This window comes from Vipera berus (assembly GCF_964194415.1).
Source record: "Vipera berus genome assembly, chromosome: 3".
Taxonomy (NCBI): Eukaryota; Metazoa; Chordata; class Lepidosauria; order Squamata; family Viperidae; genus Vipera; species Vipera berus.
The window spans coordinates 105,048,276-105,070,183 of NC_138204.1; the positions used below are offsets into that span (position 1 = coordinate 105,048,276).

Below are 21,908 nucleotides of genomic sequence, written 5' to 3' on the forward strand. Positions count from 1 at the left end.
AGAGCGCAGGTGCACGTGGAAAGGTGAAGGGTAGCAGCTTGGCCCTGCCTACCTCTGGGCAATGGCATGCATTCCCACAGGGACGGCTTCGCATGCCACCTATGGCACGCGTGCCATAGGTTCGCCATCACGGCTCTAGCACCTTTTTTTCATACTGTGTTTCTGTTATATTCCCTTCATCTCATCTCCAGCATGAAACAGGCTTAACTGTGTTAAAGTGTTCTTCTTTATTCCAAAATAATCCAAGGGCTGTAGATCATTTGCTAGGCTCTGTCACCACCCTTGGGAAAAAGTTGATATAGGCAGTGTTGGGATTCAAATATGTGAACAACCAGTTCTCTGTGTGGATGCGGCTTCCAGAAGTCCATTCTGGGTCTGGGCAACAAACAATTAGCTACCGGTTCTGTCGAACTGGTGCAAACTGGCTGAATCCCAGAACTGGATATAGGAGGCGAGCCATGTTAATTTGTGATTGGGAGGTATAACAAAGGCTGGTAGCATATTTTCTAAATAGCCATTTTATGAAAAGGCATGTTGTTATGTGCTGCAATTCATCTCATTAGATGCTCTATATCAGACATGTCAAACACAAGGCCCGGGGGCCGGATCAGGCCCGCGAAGTGGTTTCATGCGGCCCGTGAAGCCATCCTGGAAACAGTGAGGGAACGGCCCTCACTGCCTTGGCCCAGAGACCCTCCTTCTGCCAGAGACCCTCAGATCTGTCCCACTCCTGCCCGGGCCCCCATAGGCACCCTTGATGCGAACGATGTAGAGCTGGCCACACCCACCCAGCAGGCCATACGCACTCTAGCCACGCCCACCCAGTAGGCCACGCCCACCCTGGCCATACCCACCCGGCCCCCTGAGGGCAACCGCAATGCTGATGCAGCCCTCAATGAAATTGAGTGACACCCCTGATTTAAGCTATCCCCCAAAGAAGGCCGCTTAGAGTGGCACACCAGGAACTTTGCAGAACTTAAGAGAGGAAATATAGTGCCAGCCCAGAAGATTGACTATCCAGCATTTGAAATCTATCTTAAATCTTACTGGGCATTTAGTTGTCATGTGGATAAAGGTTGTGGTGCCTGTCACTGCTTTAGGAACATTGTCTCTTTTTTTTTGCTTCTCGTGTGTTTTTTTTTGACAGGGTCTCTCTATACTTTTGTCTTTCTGTGACACTCGCTGATCTGGATTATGCATGCAAATGACCCTTTGGGGGGCCTCTGTAGGCAAAAGAGAACAGCCCTGGCATATAACTGGGAGAAGATGATGGCAATGGGCAAATGGGGGTTAAGAACAAATGCTAGATTGTTGTATTGAAGAGCAGTAAGGGAGTATTCTGTTCTGTTCCCCAGAGTGCGGGGGGGGGGGGGAAGGGAAACAAATCAGATTTGGTACCATCCCCATATGGCCCAGAGCAGAGCAGAGTACCTGTGAACATAGTGAGGTTGCACAGATGCATCTTCCCCTTGGAAAAACTCTACAAATTGCTCACTTTTTGTTTCAAATACTAGCTTATCTCAGGATGATGCCTCCAAATCTTTGTCTTTTGGATGTTACCCTTTTTGGCTCTAAAGCAGACATGTCAAACACAAGGCCTGGGGACCAGATCCGGCCTGCGAAGTGGTTTCATCCGGCCCACGAAGCCATCCTGGAAACAGTGAGGGAACGGCCCCCCACTGCCTTGGCCCAGAGACCCTCCTTCTGCCAGAGACCCTCAGATCTGTCCCACTCCTGCCCAGGCCCCCATACGCACCCTTGATGCGAACGATGTAGAGCTGGCCACGCCCACCCAGTAGGCCATACGCACTCTAGCCACGCCCACCCAGCAGGCCACGCCCACCCTGGCCATACCCACCTGGCCCCCTGAGGGCAACCGCAATGCTGATGCGGCCCTCAATGAAATTGAGTTTGACACCCCTGCTCTATAGAGTCTAGCTTAGGTTTTCTCATAAAATGGATTAGCTGCAAATGGAGGAAACTCTGGTAACTACAGTGAGTTGAAAGAGAGCCAAAATGTCCTAGTTGCCAATAGGAAATTAATATGTCAGCATCATTTTTTGCTGATTCAAGGATGAATCTGGAGAGCAGTTCATCTCAAGAGGGGGGGAAACCCCAGTGACTAGTGGAGAGTCACCTCACACAGCAATTTTGTGATTGCACAAACAACCCATTTTCAAACCTCCAGATATGACCACAGACTTCCCAATGTTGGAGAGCCATATCTTATTTTAACTTGTATTATTGTTTTGTATGCCAGAGAACTATGATGAATCCCTCCATGGCTGTTCCAATATTAACACCCTGGAAGGAAGACTTTATATGGTCGCAAAAAAAGTTGGGTGACAACTAGACGTTAAGAACACAAACGATACCATTCAAAAGCAGTTTTGTTTGGTTTAAAACCAAGTAAATAATCCTTGGGTGCTCCAAGGACACCTGACAATGCCAGCGTGTTTCAAAATAAGGTATTGCGACCGTTTTAAAAACAGCGCGGTGCTGCAACGGGTGAAATCTCGCACCGGAAGCGGTTGCGAGAAAAATGGTTCTTCTCAGCAGCAGAAGAAAAAAAGGGGAGAAAAGGGAAACCGAGCTGCGGGAAAACCGAGAAGTGCTTCGGCAACCAAGTAGTGGTTTATTACTGGCCACACTAATTAGGAAAATTAGGGGGGTATTTGGGGATGGTGGAGAGAAGCACATGCAGTTAAGGAGTGAGGCGAAGATCGGCGACGGAGCAACGACTGCCCAGTCTGAAGCTGAGGCAAATATAGAAAAGCCATCAGATCAACGGAGGGGACTGTTTTGGTGCGCTCTCTAGGCACGAAGAAGGAGGCTCGCGATTTTTGAGCCAGGATTACGAGTGCCGCAGACGGCAGCCCCAAGCGGGGTACGCGAGGTTTGAAGACAAACAACTTCGGCGGTCTTTTCTTGGCGCCCGAAGGAGCCTCTTGGCTCTCCTCACGAGAAGGGGAATGCGGACGGGAGGGGGCGAGTGTGTTGCGTGCATTTCCCCAAGCGCTTCTACTCTTCCCACTTGCAACATGTTCCCCCCTCCCCCGGGATTTGGCAGAGCCTCTCGGAGAGGAGGGATCTTAGTTGGTGGAAATTACCTGAGGAAAATCCCACCCCAAACATAAAGTATTCCAGCCTATTTGCGTATGAAGGGCGGTCCCGGAAGCCTTCCGGGAAGGAGTTGAGTCACGGAGGGAGCATAAAGGGCAAAGGTGCTCCGGATCACATCCACAGAGTCACGCAGAGCTGGATAGCTTTTTCGCGAAAAGCGCGGCCGCGGAGAAACTTCCCCAGAGTAGGAAACTTCAGGAGAAGTTAAGGGAAAAAGAAAAGTGGACGCCGAGTTGGCTGTTTTCTATCCAAAATTGGACATGATTGTTCCAGCCGCGTTTTTATTTTCTCTCTTGGCTTTCAGTCAAGCAGGTTAGTGTTGCTATTTTTTTTTTCCCGACGGGGTTTTTTGTTTGTTTGTTTGTTTGTTTGTTCCTTCCACTGTTGGCTTTCTCTTTTGACTTTTACCGAAGCTTTTCAAGGATATGGTTTTTATTTTCACTCCTGATGCCTTTACTTTTACGCAGAAATAAAGGTTGAGTGAGTCTTTATTTTTTAAAAAAACGCAGAATGAGGTACGTGCAAAGGTTGTTTGATGGCAGTTGTCAGAGAAGGTCAGTTTGGGATATGAGCAAGTGGGAAGCATGTCAATCTTAAAATGTTATGCTTGGCTTTATAAGTGACTTTTATTATATTTAGTGGGATTTGCTCAGAGTGTAAATAGGTATAGGGTTAGGGGAATTCATGATTTTCATAGATGCAGGACTCAGCCCAAGAGAAAGATGCATTCTTGTTCCTTAAGTAACTTTCTGATATGACAAAATTGATAATTTTCTGAAAAAATACGTTAAAAGTAGAAATCAGAAATGTTATATGGAAGAGGTTGCAACGAGGAATAACAAACACAGTTTTTTCCTCATTTTATTTCCTGACCCTTTGGATTTCTATTTTAATATGTTTGACACATATTGGACTGAAAAAGGTTGGGGGCTGATCTCTTATTACCCAGCCAACACCCAGGCCAACAGAGTACAGATGTGTGCATAGCTTTCTTAAGCAGCCCCTGAGCCTTTTTTGTTGGAGGATTAAGCTATGATTGTCGCACATCATTTCCTGCAGCCCTAAGTTAGCCTGACATCTTCTGATGTGGTTGGAGACACTGTCCTTCCCACTAGTGCTGAAATTAATATTCAACCGTTTGTCTATTTCACTGTAGTGCAAAAAGCTCATCGGTAGAGCACAAGCATTTCATAACAAAACTCCCAGGATCAATTGTTGGCATCTCAAATAAGGCTGAAAAGTTCCTTAGATGAAAAGCCTAAATAATACCAACTTACTGCTTTCTGGAGCCAGTATGATACAATGGTTAAAATATTAATCTTCAGTCCATCCTCAGCCATGGCAACTCACTGGGTGAATTTGGGACGTAATGCTCCCTTATCGCAACTGTGTTGGGGATGGAGACAAGATTGGAAAAAGTAGAAAATCTGAAGAAATGTACACCATCTAATTTTCCTGAAGGCGAGGCAGAATGTAAATCTAACAACATATCATCTTGAAACAGCGATCAGTGGAGAAACAAAGCATGTTCAAGTATTTAATAATATAGCTTATAACAGTCAGTTAACTCACAGTCTATGATAGCCTTCTTTCCCCCCAAGTCACAAACCACTTTTGGGATCTTTCGGTAGTTTGGCATTTTAAAAATTGGCTGCTAAAACTAGTTACCATGTGGCTTTTTGTGCCTTGGATGAGGTTTGTCAATCTCAAAGGTATAGCAAGATGCTTCATAGAGCAAATGTGATCTGATGGTACTGAATGAAAATTAACTTAAAGGATTTGTGTATTTGCACTGATGGAGCTAATTTGCTGGGACTTTACAGGATTTTAACTCAAACTGCTTCACTTGTCTTAATTCTATTTTAGCCAATCCTTGCTGTTCAAATCCATGCCAAAACCGAGGTTTCTGCATGACGAAAGGTTTTGATCAATATGAATGTGATTGTACACGGACTGGTTTTTATGGAGAAAATTGCACTAAGCGTATGTATTTCTGAAAATATAATTGATATAATGAATTTCCAAGAGAAAGACCATAATCTTTACAGATTATGACTGGGCAGATTAAGGAGAGATTTCTTTTTAAGTGTCTGAAAATAAGATTTCTATCTATGTAGCCTAGGGACAGTGTTCTGTGGTAAGGGTGTACTATAAGGGTTAAGGGCGGTAAGTGGGGGAGGTTTTAATCATCTGTAATTAAGCAAACAAGATACATAGGCTCAAGCCTACAGTCTATAACTTTTGTGAATTTGATGGTGTTGACAAACCAAAGAGTAACATTTTTATTATATTTGTGCTTTGACTAAATTTTTTATTTTTTTAAAAAATATCTGCTGGATATCTCTTTTCAAGTAGTCTGCAAAAGAAATACTGACAGACAGTACTGAACTACTGTATATCATGCAATCATCTGACTTGATAAAAGGCAGTTTCCTAATACATTTTTTTTCTATACTTTTCCTGCAGCGGAATTTTATACTTGGCTCAGACTTAAGTTAAAGCCTGCTCCAGACACAGTACACTATATACTCACACACTTCAAAGGCATCTGGGATATAATCAACAACATTCCATTCCTCCACAATGCCATAATGAGATACGTTCTAATGTGTAAGTCTTCCAACTCTGTTGCTCGTACTGGCTAAGCTTGTTTTGTATACTTGGAAATCAGTCTTATTGAGTTCAGTGACTTTCTTAAATCTTGAGCTATCTTAAGTAAGGAAGAGTGTAATCTTAATCATAGCTGTAGCAAGTTGTCCCTTCTAGAGAATTTATACATTGATTAAAATTGCTAATAAAAAGCTGGTCATGGCATTTGCAAAGCTACAGTAAATTGAAGTTCTGGTTTTTTTATATATGAGTTTGGTGTAATTTGGTATCACTTTGTAAGGCTCCCAGAGTCACTGCAACAGTGATATGGGTATAAAAAAATTAATAAAAAATAAATGGTCCTCTTTAAAGAGAATATTAAATAATTATTTATTTTAAATATTAAAAATAAAAATAGAAAATAAAAATAAAAATATAGTAAAGAAAACATATATAAAATAGTGACTTCATCATACCAAGTATAAACAACTTTAGTAACTTATCATCTTCTTTTAAAATACACCATTTCTTATCTATAAACCAATTCTTAAAGCCTTATCCCTTCAGTCCTGGTCAGCCTTATCCCTTCAGTCCTGGTCAGCAAAATTCTATTAAGGATTACCAGAGATACACACACACACACACACACACACAGACACACACACACACACACACACACACACACACATATATATATAAAGTAAAAGGTAAAGTTTCCCCCGCACATGCATTCTAGTCGTTTCCAACTCTAGGGGCCAGTGCTCATCTCTGTTTCAAAGCCGAAGAGCCAGCGCTTGTCCAAGGATGTCTCCGTGGTCATGTGGCCAGCATGAATAGATGCCAAAGACGCACGGAACGCTGTTACCTTCCCACTGTAGTGGTCCCTATTTTTCTACTTGCATTTTTACGTGCTTTCGAACTGCTAGGTTGGCAGAAGCTGGGATGAGTAACAGGCGCTCACTGTGCTACGTGGCACCCTGGATTCGACCCGCCAAACTGCCAATCTTCTGATCGACAAGCTCAGCGTCCTAACCCACTGAGCCACCACATCCCTTTATATATAAATTTCCACATCTCCACACTATATATAAATTATATATATATATATATATATATATATATATATATATATATATATGTGTGTGTGTGTGTGTGTGTGTGTGTGTGTGTGTGTGTGTGTGTGTGTGTGTGTGTGTGTGTGGTCATTCGGGTTTTTCCCCGAAAACCTCAGAAAACAATATATATATATATATATATATATATATATATATATATATATATATATATATATATATATATATATATATAATTTATTTATTTATTTATTTGATTTGTATACCGCCCTTCTCCCTATAAATCTTCCTCAAATAAACAAATCCTTCCTTTTTTAGCAATCTTGATTTTTAGTTCCTTCAAATAACATCCTAGAACTTTATTAAGACACCATCTGGTTTTATTTATATATCCAGTGTAACATCTTTTTTCCATATTATTCTTATAGCCTGATAAGATAATTAGTAATGATTTCTGAAACCTATTTAGGCCCTTTATAAAATTGTGATAAAATATTATATCCAATTTACTGACAGCAAAACTGAGGCTGAACAACTGTATTATTTAAACTTGGAAGTTAAGAGATATGAAACTGAAATTAATTTTTGCATCTTATTGGGACATACTTTTTTAAATTTATGTTTGAGATAATGTATGGATGGTTGTTGCAAGTTGTTTAACATTAATACATTTTTTCTCATTTCCTCTTTTAGCCAGATCCCACTTAATTGAAAGCCCACCAACCTATAATAGCCATCATGGTTTCAAAAGCTGGGAAGTTTATTCCAATCTTTCCTACTATGCTCGAGCTGTTCCACCAGTGGATCATGACTGCCCTACCCCTATGGGTGTGAAAGGTAAGGAGGAAACCAAATCATTGCATGAGGACTGGAGGAAGAGGAATTCATATCATAAATGAACTGGAATTGTGATCAAATAGCCAAAACTGTAATATTATAACATAGATCAGGAAATCGTAAGAGACAAGACTTTGTTAACAGATACTGCTTACTCATGTGGATAATGATTTGATTTGATTTGATCAAATCCGTGATTTGATTGAGGAGGAACACGCATGCATTACAGAAACCTGGTTGGGCTCAGAGGGAGGTGTCCCTCTGACTGAGCTTTGCCCTCCAGGTTTCTGTGTGTTACATCAGCCACGGGCTCAGGGCAGGGGCGGTGGGGTGGCGGTAGTTATACGGGATACCTTATGTCCGCGGGAGACCACTATTGTACAGATAGGCGGGAGTGAATCCCTCCTCCTGAGGTGTGGCCCTGGGGCTCAGTTGGGCTTGTTGCTAACCTGGCGCCCAGCTGTGTAGCAACGGCCCTGCCCGAGCTTCTCGATGTCCTCTCAGGGTTGACGGTTGAGTTTCGCAGACTTATAGTTCTGGGTGACTTTAACCTGCCTTCTCTGGGAGGGTCGTCTGAGTTGGACCGGGAGTTCATGGCCTCCATGACAGCCATGGACCTGACCCAAGTAATTCAGGGTCTGACTCATGGGGGAGGACACACTCTTGACCTAGTTTTCTTATCTGGGCAGTGGTTTGATGATCTGGGAGGAGGCTTGCCAACTATTGTCCCCCTGTCATGGTCCGATCATCACCTCCTGCGGTTGGTCTTCCCCTATGCCACCCCCCGCTGCTGGGCTGCGGAACCGACCAGGTGGTTCCGCCCCAGGCACCTAATGTATCCGGAATGGTTCCAGACGGCACTTGGGTCTATACCTATCCCCCTCGCTCACAGCCCGGCTGACGCCTTGGTGGATGCCTGGGAAAGGGCTGCCACTGAGGCGCTCGACCGTGTTGTACCCTTGCGACCCCTGACCCGGCGCAGATTCTGGTGGGCTCCATGGTTTTCTGTGGAGCTCCGGGAGATGAAGCATCGGAGACGAGGTCTAGAGAGCTGTTGGAGGTCCAGCCAGTCTGAGTCTGACCAGTTGCGGTTAAGAACCTTTACAAGGTCTTATGTTGTGGCAATGAGGAAAGCGAAGTCTAATTACTTCGCTGCCCTCATCGCATCCGCAGATAATCGCCCGGCCACCCTGTTTAGGGTGACTCGCTCCCTCCTTAATCAGGAGGTGAGGGAGAAGCCCTTGCAGGGGCGAGCCGAGGAGTTTAGCTATCATCTGACGGACAAAATCGCTCAGATTCGAGCCGGTTTGGATTCTGACTGGGCAGAGACTGACGGGGAGGAATCGAGCGGTCTAGAGAATGTTACCTGGAGTGAATTCGATCCTGTGACCCCAGATGAGGTGGACAGGATCATGAGGAGACTGAGTTCCGCCACGTGTTTATTGGACCCGTGCCCCTCCTGGCTGGTATATGCAGCCCGGGAGGAGACACGAGGCTGGTTCCAGGCAGTAATAACTGCTTCCTTGAGGGAGGGTACCTTCCCTGCCGCCTTGAAGGAGGTGGTGGTGAGGCCCCTCCTCAAGAAGCCTGCCCTGGACCCAGCTATTTTGAACAACTATCGTCCGGTCTCCAACCTTTGCTTTCTTGCGAAGGTGGTTGAGAGCGTGGTGGCACTTCAGCTCCCTCTGTTCCTGGAGGAAACTGATTATCTGGACCCATACCAATCGGGCTTCAGGACCGGGTACAGCACGGAGACGGCATTGGTTGCACTGGTGAATGATCTCTGCTGGGCTCGGGACAGGGCTTGTTCCTCTGTCCTAGTCCTATTAGACCTCTCAGCAGCTTTTGATACCATCGACCATGGTATCCTACTACGGCGTCTCAGGGGGTTGGGAGTGGGGGGCACTGTTTTACAGTGGTTCTCCTCCTACCTCCTGGGCCGCTCGCAGTCGGTGTTGACGGGAGGGCAGAGGTCCGCCTCGAGGCCTCTCGTTTGTGGAGTTCCTCAGGGGTCGGTCCTCTCTCCCCTCTTGTTCAACATCTATATGAAGCCACTGGGTGAGCTCATTCGTGGTTTCGGGATGGGGTATCATCAGTATGCTGATGATATCCAGCTTTTTCTTTCCACCCTGAACCAACCCAGTGATGTCCTCGACATGATGTCCCGTTGCCTGGAAGCGATCCAGGTTTGGATGGGGAGAAACAGGCTTCGTCTCAATCCTGCCAAGACTGAGTGGCTGTGCATACCGGCATCTCAGACTAACCAATCTTTTCCATCGTTAACTATGGGGGGTGAGGTGTTATCTCCCATTGATAGGGCCCGCAACTTGGGTGTCCTCCTGGATTCACGGCTCAGTTTGGAAGATCATATAGGAGCCGTGGCCAGGGGGGCTTTTGCCCAGGTTCACCTGGTGCGCCAGTTACGGCCCTATCTGGACCGAGATGCCCTATGCACAGTCACCCATGCGCTCGTGACCTCCCGGCTAGACTACTGCAATGCTCTCTACATGGGGCTGCCCCTGAGGACTACTCGGAGGCTTCAGCTGGTGCAGAATGCAGCCGTGCGAGTTGTGATGGGAGTCTCCCGATACTCCCATGTAACACCTCTTCTCCGCGAGCTGCATTGGCTTCCAGTTGCCCTCCAGGTGAGATTCAAGGTGCTGGTGATGACCTATAAAGCCCTAAATGGCATGGGCCCGGATTATCTAAGGGAGCACCTGCTGCCAGCGTCAGTTTCCCATCGTCCTGTGCGCTCCCACAGGGAGGGCCTCCTCAGGGTACCGCCGGTCAAGGATTGCTGACGGGCGATCCACAGGGGGAGGGCGTTCTCTGTGGGCGTGCCTGCCCTATGGAATCAACTGCCAACGGAACTCCGGACTGCCCCTGACCTTCGTTCATTTTGCCGGGACCTAAAAACCTGGCTCTTTGAGCTATCTGGTCTGGACTGAGGGGTTTAATGTTTTAAAATTGTGATTTAATTTTTGTGGCTAGACTTAATTTAATTTATTTTAATTTTATATTGGATTGGGTTTTTTTTATTTAAAAAGTTTTACAATACATTTTAACTTTAATCCCCCCTCCCCCACCCCCATCTAACCCTCCCTATCCCTCTCCCCTATTCCCACCTCCCCCCCCCCGACTTCCCAGAGCTAAATACAGGGTATAAAAATGAAAAACAAACATAAGCATCCATATGCTATCAACAATAAACTATTAATTCTATCACCCTCTGGCTCATGTAAAATGATTACAAACAGTAATAATATTACAGATAAGAAAAAAAAGGAAGAAAACAGAAAAGGAATTTTACTCAAATGCTAAATAAAATTTCTTAATCCCAATCCTTATTCATATTAATTTCAAAGAAAAAACTTTCATCTACTATTTACATTCTCCCACATTTCTCTAATCTCTAGACAAATTCTCAATTACGCACCAAAAGCGCCTATCTCTATTAACCTTATTAATCTCCAACCAAACTGAACTATAATCAAAAATAGTTCTTGCATATATCACGCCAAATATCTCGCAGTTCCAGATCATCCATCTATACGTCTAGGACACCATTCCAATCTCCAATAAGAATAAAATAAAAAATTTAAAAAAAATTATAATCCAATTAGGTAACCTTTGTTTATAGTAAGTTAAGAAAAATCAACTTGTTGTTGATTAGAAGCTTGCGTACAAATACTTTTAGTCCACAACCCTAATATACGTTTCTTGCAAACAAATAACATCAGTCTTAAATTGTTTTAAATATTAAAGAGCTTTCTTTCTCCTCTATGATGAATTCAATCCATTGACATTCTAATTAGAAATTTAGTCACCAATCTTGACACTCCAAAGCTTTTGGAGCATATCTGAAATGACCCCTTCAACTTCTTTAGACCGCGCCCCTCCCACAGCTTCACTGTAAGTACGCTTTGGAGGTTCCATAACTTTCTGCTGGTCTTGCTCTTGCTCTCGTCTCGCTCGTCTTAGGGCGGCACGCGTCATCCTCTGCTCTCCTGCAGCAACCGATGAGACTGTAACTTGATCCCCTCCAGCACCATTCTCCTCTGTCTGTTTATCTGCAACTTCTTGAAGCTTTCCCTCACCATATCCCTTTGCAGCTTCCAGAAGTGGTAGGGGGATTGCTTTTAACACATTGCTATAAAAATCACGTGCCTGGGCCACAGTAACCAAACGATGTCTTTTACCTTCATGCATCACCACCAGTCCAACTGGAATCTCCCATCTGAACTTAATATCACATTTCTTAAGTTCCTGTACAAGAAATGCAAAATCTTTCCTTCTCTTTAAAATCTTTGGAGGAATCTCTTTTAAAACCAAGACTTCTTGCTCAGCAACTACCAATTTAGTATCATAAGCAGCTTGAATGACTTCATCTCTAATTACTCTCTTTGTAAAATAGACCACCACATCTCTGGGTAACTTCCTCTGTCTTGCAATCCATGAATTAACATGAAAAATTTTATCCATACTTCCCTCAATTTCAGATGCTGGCTGGCCCAATACCGTTTCCAAAGCTTCAGAGATCAGCTGCTTTAAATCTTCTTTAGAATTCTCCTTTAAGCCCCTAATTCTAATAGCATACTGCATCTGATGATACTGAGCGAGGCTCAATTCTCCGTCCACTTTATCCCTTATATTTTCATTCTCTAATACCTTTGCTTCTAATATAGAGTTCTTTTGACTGAGATCCTCCACTTTTGCATCCAGCTGTTGCACACATTCAGCTACACTTTCAATCATAGACAACATGTCTACCCTCATTGCTCTAAACTTCTCTTCCATCTTCTTCTCCAACTTCTCCTCCAGCTTTTTCAACTTTTCATCCATCATATCAGATATTAATTGTGAATGCTTTTCAAGGGCATCTTGTAAATCCTTAGGCGTCAACGCCGGAGGAGGTACAGGAGGAAGCAAAGCTTGCAATGAGGTCTGTTGCACCGGGGAAAACCCCGCATTCCGAAGAGCTTTAGAAGTTTTGGCCGCCATCTTTCGTCACTTTCACTTATTGCGCACTTTCACTTTAAAGCTATAAAATCCGTTGAGCTAGAGAGTAAAAATAAAAGTCCACATCACCTTGACCTCCTGTACCGCTCTGCCTGCATCTTTATACTCAAAAGTATTCCTTCTGGCAGGGGTGGTTGCTAACGCCTGGCTCTGCTCCAAAAATCACGGAGCAGAGACACTGCGCAGCTCGGAGCAACCCAGGCTTCGGTGGGGCTCAATCCTTCAGCCGCCCAAACTCTCAGTTCAGGCGGCCCCGGAGAGCTCAACCCCTACCTGGGGCCTCACCCCCTCCTCTTCTCCCGAGGAGGGGGCTTCAAATCCATCTAAACAGCTGATCGGCGCTGTTTACGATGGAAAAACACAGCTGTGGAGCGGACAGCCCGGAGGCGGCTGTCTTCGGCGCCGCGTCGCCACCGGAAGTCCTATATTGGATTGTTTTTTAAATTTTGCCTTGTAAACTGCCCTGAGTCCTTTGGGAATAGGGCGGTATATAAACCGAATAAATAAATAAAATAAATAAATAAATAAAATGGAGTAACAAGTTGTCGTGAAACATAAGTAGCAAATGCCCAAATGGAACTTAAATATTAGAAAAAGTCATATATTGAGTACTTGATATAGCAGATTTTCTTCTAATGACATATTATGCCAAGCTTGTCAAAGAAATGGGGCATGGGTGTTTCTATGAATATATCTGGAGAATTATAATGGCAACAAAATTCATGCATTTATTTATTTTCACATTTTTGAACCACCTCTTTCACTCAGAGATGGACTCTGGATGGTGTACAGTACTAAAATATAAGAACAGAACATCAAAGTTAAATTTTAGAGACAGGGCTGATTAATTGTAAGGCAAGGGAGGCCTTAGGGCAATAGCCAACCCCACAGCTGCATGCTTCTCTGGGCTCCCCAGAATTAGTCACCATTTGAAACTAAGACAAGAGACTAGACAAGCACTCCATTGTGCTGGAGCATAATTATGTAGATCAATTCTAATCTGCAAAAAAGTAGCAATATTTTATACATGAGTATTATGTTTCCTTCTTATTGGAATTGTATTTCAGGAAGAAGCAGAAAATAAATGTTTGCTTTATATTTCAGGCAAGAAGCAGCTTCCAGATTCAAAAGTGATTGTAGAAAAATTCTTGCTAAGGAGAAAATTCATTCCTGATCCTCAAGGCACAAATGTCATGTTCACCTTCTTTGCCCAGCATTTCACTCACCAGTACTTCAAGACAGATACTCAGAAAGGACCAGGTTTCACAAAAGGTTTGGGGCATGGGGTAAGTTTAATTAGATGAGTTGTAACAAACAAAACATTTGTTAAGTGCTGTGTTAAGAGTAATTATCTTGAAAATACTGGAGAAGCATTTGTACTGGAGCAGCAGAAATGTCAGCATCTTCTAAGAGCCAAGAATGTCTTTAAGAAAACCATTCACTTTGCATCTTAGAAGAACAAAGAATATAACTTTTATAAATATAGTTAAGCACTTGAAATGTTGGATCTGGCCAAGGTTAATACTGGCAGTTTTCAGAATGCTTGACTGGGTTGTGCTCAAATGTTGCATGAGATAATAGCAATGGTGGGATTCTGCTGGTTCGCACCAGTTTGGCACAACCGGTAGCTATTTTTTTGTTGCCCAGGCCCAGAACGGACTTCCAGAAGCAGCATCCACATAGAGAACCAGTTGTTCACCTATCTGAATTCCACCACTGGATAATAGGCTATTGAAATTTCATTGATTCAAGGGAATTTGCTCTTTTATTGTTCCCCCTCCTGCTGTCCCCTCCAGTACTGTGTCATATGGAGCTCTAGAACATTATAGGAATGATTCCTGGCTGGCATTCACTGTATTTATAGGTATTCTCTCTGTCTCATTTGAAGACTGATTTCTAACTTTTTGTCTTTTGTTCTATGAACAGGTTGATCTTAGTCACATCTATGGAGAGACTTTGGACAGGCAGATGAAACTAAGACTTTTTAAGGATGGAAAGCTAAAATTTCAGGTGGGTTTAGGTTTCCTGGAGAAATTCCTTCACTTCTACTTGAGACAGTGCTGCCCTACAAAGAAAGAACTAATTCATCTAAAGAAAGTGGAAGGCTCAAACTCACTAACTTTTCCATTACAAATTTGAAGTAACGTTGAGTAGGGCAGAATTCTGTTTTTTATAAATTGCATGTATGAAAATGCAATTTTTATTTACTTTTGTTTTTTAATTACAGATGATTGATGGAGAAATGTATCCACCTACTGTGAAAGAAACTCAGGCGGAAATGATCTATCCACCCCACGTCCCTGATCACCTGAAATTTTCTGTAGGACAGGAGGTCTTTGGCTTGGTTCCAGGGCTGATGATGTATGCCACATTGTGGCTCCGGGAACATAATCGGGTCTGTGCCGTTCTTAAGGGAGAACACCCAGAATGGGATGATGAACGACTATTTCAGACTGCCAGACTAATTTTGACAGGTAATTTAACAAATATTACACATACAGCTTTGTGTGAAATCTAAAAAATAATATTATTCAGAAATGTAAAGGGAAGGTTTTATGAGCATCCACAAGCTGCAGTGATTAAGTAGAAGTTTGTTGTATAAAGCCAGTTCAAATGCTGAACTGTAAAGGAGTTTTTGAACAAAAAGAAATGTTAGATTGAGAGTGATCTCAAGTATGCCATCAAAAAATGGTTTGGGGCAGGATGAGAAACATAAATATATCCCACTTTCTCAGAATAAGAAGGTGTATCTAGAATAGCTATAGAATTTTCAAAGAAAGGAACCAAATAGCATACTATTAGAAAATAATAATCTTTGGAAATTTGGGGGAATGGAGACAGACACAGTTGTAGAAAAGAATATGGGAATGAACCTGTCTTATAATGCATTTTTCAGATATCAATGCAACCTATTACAATTTGCATTACCTAACTGAACACCATTTGCTGAATGAAAACTCCAAAAGATGGTTATTACAGCTGTAATCTGTGTCTGAACTTCACAGAGTCATTTTGCGGTAACTGGGAAATATAATGTTAGTCAAGACAGATCATTTCTTACATTGATTGGGATTATTTGCTTATTATTTGGCGTAGTTACAGTACAGGATTCTGCCAGGCACATAATAAACCATTTTGGAATAGTGGGTTTAGGTATTTGGTGCTGTCAATCTAAATTACAATGCTCATTTATTGTGTATTTTCTTAAAGGAGAAACCATCAAGATTGTGATTGAAGACTACGTGCAACATTTAAGTGGATACCATTTCAAACTGAAGTTTGATCCAGAACTTCTTTTCAACCAGCGATTTCAGTATCAGAACAGAATAGCAGCAGAGTTCAACACTCTCTACCACTGGCATCCTCTTCTGCCTGATACCTTTCATATCCAAAACCAAGACTACACTTACCAGCAGTTCATGTACAACAATTCCATTATGTTAGAACATGGCCTTTCTCACATGGTGCAGTCTTTCTCCAAACAAAGGGCTGGAAGGGTAAGACTCTTTTCTCCTCTAATAAAGGAGAATATTTGTAGCTTAGGGTTGACTTGAGGAGTCCTTAATGCTCTCCGAGTTTGCTTGTTTTCTTGCAGATGTTTCATTACCCAAACTACTGATGATGTTACCTAGTTTGGGTAATGAAACATCTGCAAGAAAACAAGCAAGCTCAGAGAGCACCAAGGACCCCACTCTTTTCTTCTCTTTCTTCCACCTTTATCAAAATTGCATTTCAACTGACATGAGAAAGCAGACATTTATTTATTTATTTATTTATTTATTTATTTATTTATTTATTTATTTATACATTTATACATTTATACATTCATACATACATACATACATACATACATACATACATACATACGTATATTTCCCAACTTCTATAATAGTATAGCTATCCTTTGTTAAATCACTACCATATCTGAAAATCTTTTAAGAACAGAAAAAGAATAGTCCTATTAATACTTGGTCTGAAACTATCTGAAATTTTAATTGAGATAGCTTATATGACTTGATATTCTTATGCTTCATATTGACAGTGGCCTTTACATGAGGCATATTCAACAGAGGTTAGCCAGTAGTTAGCCAAAGGATACTATTTCATTGTTTCATATTAGACACATAGAAAAGTACCCTCCTTTTATATAGAGGAGGATGCTCTGGGCTTCTGCTTCAGAGCACATGACAAAAAGTTCGATTTGTTTAATCATTCCACATATAAAACTAGATATCACCAAAAGGGTTCCAGCTGTCTTTTTAATAAACCAGATCTGAGAATGTGTAAAATGTCAACTCATTTCTCTGTGAAAACTAGATTTTGATAGTTTTCAGGGATAATACAAATAAGTGACTAAAGTAGCCAAATCAATTTAATTTAGAAAATAGTTCTCTTTGGGTAGTCAGATAAGATAAGGGAAATCCATGCGAAAGGTATAATAAACTATATTATCTTTCCTGTTACATATTATTATTTGAGAGCAAGAGATCAATAAGCATAACCTTTAAATGAATAATACTTGTTTTCTCTGGTCTAACATAATTTGCACTGTGTTTTTATTGTGATTTTTCATATTATTATTATTGCCACCAGGTAGCTGGAGGTAGGAATGTTCCTGCTATCGTGCAGAAAGTAGCTAAAGCTTCTATTGATCAAAGCCGGCAGATGAGGTACCGATCCTTGAATGAATACCGAAAGTTCTTTATGCTGAAACCTTTCACATCATTTGAAGAACTTACTGGTAAGACATGCATGCAAGCAAACAAGCATGTGTATCTCAAAGGTAGTTCTTGTGTCTCCACTCCAATTCTTTGCATCTCCAGTTAAGGAAAGGGTACACAACCTAAAAAGCTTCACTTGATTGCCATTGAATTATAACTTTTATTCAAGGGGGAAATGCATAGAGAGTTGCAAATACACAGAATTATTGTAATAGCTACATTAATTTTAATAATGAAATACCTATCTCTGCTATGCTTTAAGGCAGATTGTGACCCTGAGCTAGGAAGAATTGCACCACCCTTGTTTTAAGGGATTGAAAGTAGCAAGGTCCATTGATTTGAGTCTGAATATGTTCTGTGCTGGGTCACCAAGATTAAAATGCAATATTCAAGCAATATATTTTATCAAATTTATAAATATTAACTGATAATGTATCATTTAAAATAAAAAGTAAAAATAAGCTAATGATTCTACTTTTAAAAGAAACACGTAGATGTAGTCACAAATCAAGAAGAAGGAATTTCTTTTGTATTGAATACAAATATCTTTATTACAGGTGAGAAAGAAATGGCTGCAGAACTTGAAGAGCTCTATGGAGATATTGATGCTATGGAATTATACCCTGCTCTTCTTGTTGAAAAGCCACGTCCTGGAGCCATCTTTGGTGAGACCATGATTGAACTTGGGGCTCCCTTCTCCTTGAAAGGTCTTATGGGAAATGTCATCTGCTCACCTGAATACTGGAAGCCAAGTACTTTTGGAGGTAGAGTGGGCTTTGACATCGTGAATACAGCCTCACTCCAAAGCCTCATCTGCAATAATGTGAAGGGCTGCCCTGTCACAGCCTTCCATGTCATCAGCTCTGAAACAGTGGCAACAAACAATGTCAGTGCATCCAGTAGGTCGATAGATGAAATTAGCCCTGCCATACTTCTCAAAGAGCGGTCAACTGAATTGTAGAAAGAATCACTATTAATTTATTTATATAACAATATTTATTTATATTTCAAATGGAGCTCTGTATATTTTCCTGTGCATTGACATTTAATTCAGGATGTCTGATTCCTGTGCATTGACATTTAATTCAGGATGTCTGACTTGAAGGGGTTCTTGCTTAGATTTGCAGGACAGGTTCTCTTCATTCCTCATTATATTTTCTGTACCATAATGAGATACATGAGATATTCTAAAATGGATTAAGGACCACAGTTTTGGTGCTTTAAACCCAAACAATAATCTTGAGTGGTTTTTTTTAACATGACATCATGATGGTATAGCAGGTTATGTATTATTAATTCAACATCAAAAAAGTGTTTAGTTAACTCCTTCAAGAAATGGCCTTACCAAATAAATGAGGAATAGAAAAGTGGGGAGTTATGCACTTTTGCAATATTTATTGACCAAAAATTTATGATATCTTTAAATTGGCTCTCTGTTAACTGTACAAAATTAGGAAGCAGAAAATGAATTTTGTATGAGAAATTGTAAGATTTTGAAAACAGAATTTTTTTACAACCTAATTTCATTTCCTGAGTAGTTTCATCTCAATTTAAAAAATTATCATCTTCCTTTAAATAAAAGGCATTACTTTTTGATGCAGTTCCTATATATCTCTTTACTAAATAAATAGGAACAAGTAATCCCATCAAAATACAATTTGTTTTTCAGTTTTTTCAGAAACTGCCATCAGGTTTCCACAGAGTATGTGATAACTAACTTATTTTATTTTCCTATATCGCTTATATGGTGGGGAAGAGCCTTTCTTCCATAGGGGAGAAGTGTGAGTTCTGGATGTAATTATCCAGAACCCTGACACTCTTGCTGGTTTTCAGCATGATTTTGAAGTCTGGAATCTCTCTTTTAGCATTGCACTTTACGCAAAGAAGGCCAGTTCAACATTAATACTTTAACACTACATTTTGTGTAATACTATTGTGAGTGTTCAGGTAGATTATAGATTCTGTAGTTCACTTAAAACTTGAAAAATGCAGCTTTTTTTGTATTATGTTTGTTAAATGTTAAATATTTTGTATGGTTGAAGAAATATTGAAATCTAATAGGGTCTAACATACTACTTGCTAAGAGTTTTACTTTTTGGAGGGAAAAAGGCCCTAATTAGTACCCAACTTTGATGGCATGTGTGAAGATTATTTTTAAAAGATGAATAATGAAAGGGAAAAATATTTCTGGCTAGAAAAAGAAATCTCAGGATAATCAGAGTACCATTAGGGTACTTTTAATAAAGTCTTGTTGCTGTTAGTGTTATGTCACTGGAACTTACAGAGAAGAAACTCTAGCAGATTATGTCCAACTATTAAGACAACATTGTCTTATTTAAATTGGTCGCCCATGTATCTTTAAATTTCTTATTGCTGTGATTTTTTAAAATTGTCTTTTCTTCAGTAATACAGTACCCTGCCCTTTCTTGAACTGAATGTTTAATTTTAATATTTTCCCTTAGTGCTTCATCTTGGTCATTGTTGCCTCTTTTCATCTGCTCGTCTTTCATTGCTCTGTTTGTCTTTCATGCCTTTTGTACAGTACTTGTATTATATAAATGCTGTGTAATAACTGGTACTACACTGTAAAATGCCATGCTGCAGAATCATGTTTTTTTCTGCATTTGTTCAATGTATTTATCAAACAGGTCATTTTGCTTTTATAATAGGTTTCCATTTCTTGAAGAAGGAGAGAGAGAAATAAAAACCAAGAAAATTAATTTATCTCAGCAAGCTGGTCTTGGTTGGGTGTTTAGATTATAGCTGCTTATGTACAAAATGAAAGCCAAGATGTTGAGGAACCCAGAGAAAATTTGACAATCTGCTGGATTGAAGTGTATATTTATTAAATATGTTTACTTCATTTTCTAGTTCCCAGAACATTTTATAAAAACAAGAGACAAAAGAATTCCTGAATGTAACCTAACAATTTAAATAAGTTCCATGCAGGAAATAGATTTTTTTCTGAATTGTGGCCTTTTAAATATATTAATGAAAATGAATATATAATTTATTGATGTAATTATTTAAATTATATTAAGATATAATTTTAATTATATTTTTTACTTTCACAGTGTGTATAAAAATGTCAAAAATAAATTTTAATATGCATTTCAAGTTTCTTTTTTTGAAAAAAAGTATCATAAAGGTGAATTTCAAAATTGATTATTTCAGTCATTTTGGAATGGGTTGGGAGCAGTGGTGGGATTCAAGTATGTGAACAACCTGTTTTCTGTGTGGATGCTGCTTCTGGAAGTCCATTCTGGGCCTGGGCAACAAAAAATTAGCTACTGGTTCTGCTGAACTGGTGTTAACTGGCTGAATCCCACCACTGGTTGGGAGCCACTAGGTTTGGGGAAAGAGTTCAAACTTAATGATGAATAAATTAATCCATGAATTCTACTCAGAAGATCTTAATGGCACCTCTGTAGATAGTGATGATTAATTTAAGTATTAGATGGACCCACCTCAACTAAGCATATTGAGAATTCAGTTGCTTGGGAGAAGGGAGGAGTTTCCTTCATGAGTTTCCGCCTTCCTACTGGTGAGGTATAGGTAGTCCACAATTTGGAAATATGATTTAAAATGTATAGGCCTCTATTACCATGTATTTCCCATTAAAATCAATGCCCCTAGTAAAGAATAATCATTATGACACATCTCCAAAGCTTCAGATTTCAATTCTCAGCCTTTGCAATGCAGCAGTTCCAGAGGGCATTTGTGGGTCCAACAACAGCAACAACTTTATTGTCACTTTGAATGTACGCCAATCAGCATACATCACAATGAAATTTCATTGCATACAGCTCTCAAAGGGTCACCACTTTTGATGCAGATGATTGAAAGAATTGTAGGGACTACCACTAGTAACATTTTGGAATCAATCCAAAGCATTGCAAAGCTGGAGACAAAATATCCAGTGTCCAAAAGGATTTTTGAGACAGCTGGAAAAGGATAGGGCTTCTAGCTTGCAGTATTTTTATAATTTCAGGATTTTGGTAAATCAGAATTTCAAAAGGAAACTTTCACACAAATGAAAGCAATGGGGGAACTCTATCCCACACCTGAATAGAAAGGGACAGTCATGTAAGAAAAAGACATATAGCGTGGGAATGAGTGAAAGTCTTTATTGCAAGAAAAGACTAAATGATTGTATTGATAACATTAAAAAAGTAAATCAATTCACAGTAATCTTATTGTGGCTAGAAACTTGTAGATCACAGTCTCTAGCTTCCCATCATGTATGAATCCTGCCAAATGTAACTTATTCAAAAGCACAGCTTTAAAATCATGCTTTAATATGGTTCATGAAGCCAGACTATGGGTGAGACTGGCACTTTCAGGTCTACTAATTCACACTAGATTTCTAGTAATATGGGATTCCCCTTATAAACTGTCATTAAAGTCACACTAACTACTAATCCATTCCTGGTTATCAGCTACACGGTCCCATAAGAAATAACATGGAGCTGTTTAATTTTTGTATATGAGAATTATGGCCAGGCCTGATTCTACTGCAAGGAGGTAGGAATGCGAAAGTCCCCCA

At 40.6% G+C, this 21,908-nt stretch overlaps 1 protein-coding gene across 1 annotated transcript; it reads left to right on the forward strand.

Annotated features, from left to right (window-relative positions):
- Nucleotides 1-3,090: 3,090 nt before the first annotated feature.
- On the forward strand, nucleotides 3,091-20,444 carry PTGS2 (prostaglandin-endoperoxide synthase 2). The gene is made up of 10 exons (XM_081322941.1): nucleotides 3,091-3,435; nucleotides 4,990-5,106; nucleotides 5,590-5,733; nucleotides 7,479-7,622; nucleotides 13,746-13,927; nucleotides 14,568-14,651; nucleotides 14,869-15,115; nucleotides 15,852-16,138; nucleotides 17,235-17,382; nucleotides 17,920-20,444. Exons 1-10 carry the CDS (start codon nucleotides 3,384-3,386, stop codon nucleotides 18,321-18,323), a joined length of 1,809 nt encoding a protein of 602 aa, XP_081179067.1. The 5' UTR covers nucleotides 3,091-3,383; the 3' UTR covers nucleotides 18,324-20,444.
- Nucleotides 20,445-21,908: the final 1,464 nt, after the last annotated feature.

Excerpts from the sequence above, each read along its gene's own strand:
- PTGS2 (XM_081322941.1), top strand. The coding sequence starts at position 3,384 with ATGATTGTTCCAGCCGCGTTTTTATTTTCTCTCTTGGCTTTCAGTCAA. Across the intron at positions 14,652-14,868 it reads ATGGAAAGCTAAAATTTCAG|ATGATTGATGGAGAAATGTA; the intron begins GTGGGTTTAGGT and ends TTTTAATTACAG. Across the intron at positions 15,116-15,851 it reads TGCCAGACTAATTTTGACAG|GAGAAACCATCAAGATTGTG; the intron begins GTAATTTAACAA and ends ATTTTCTTAAAG.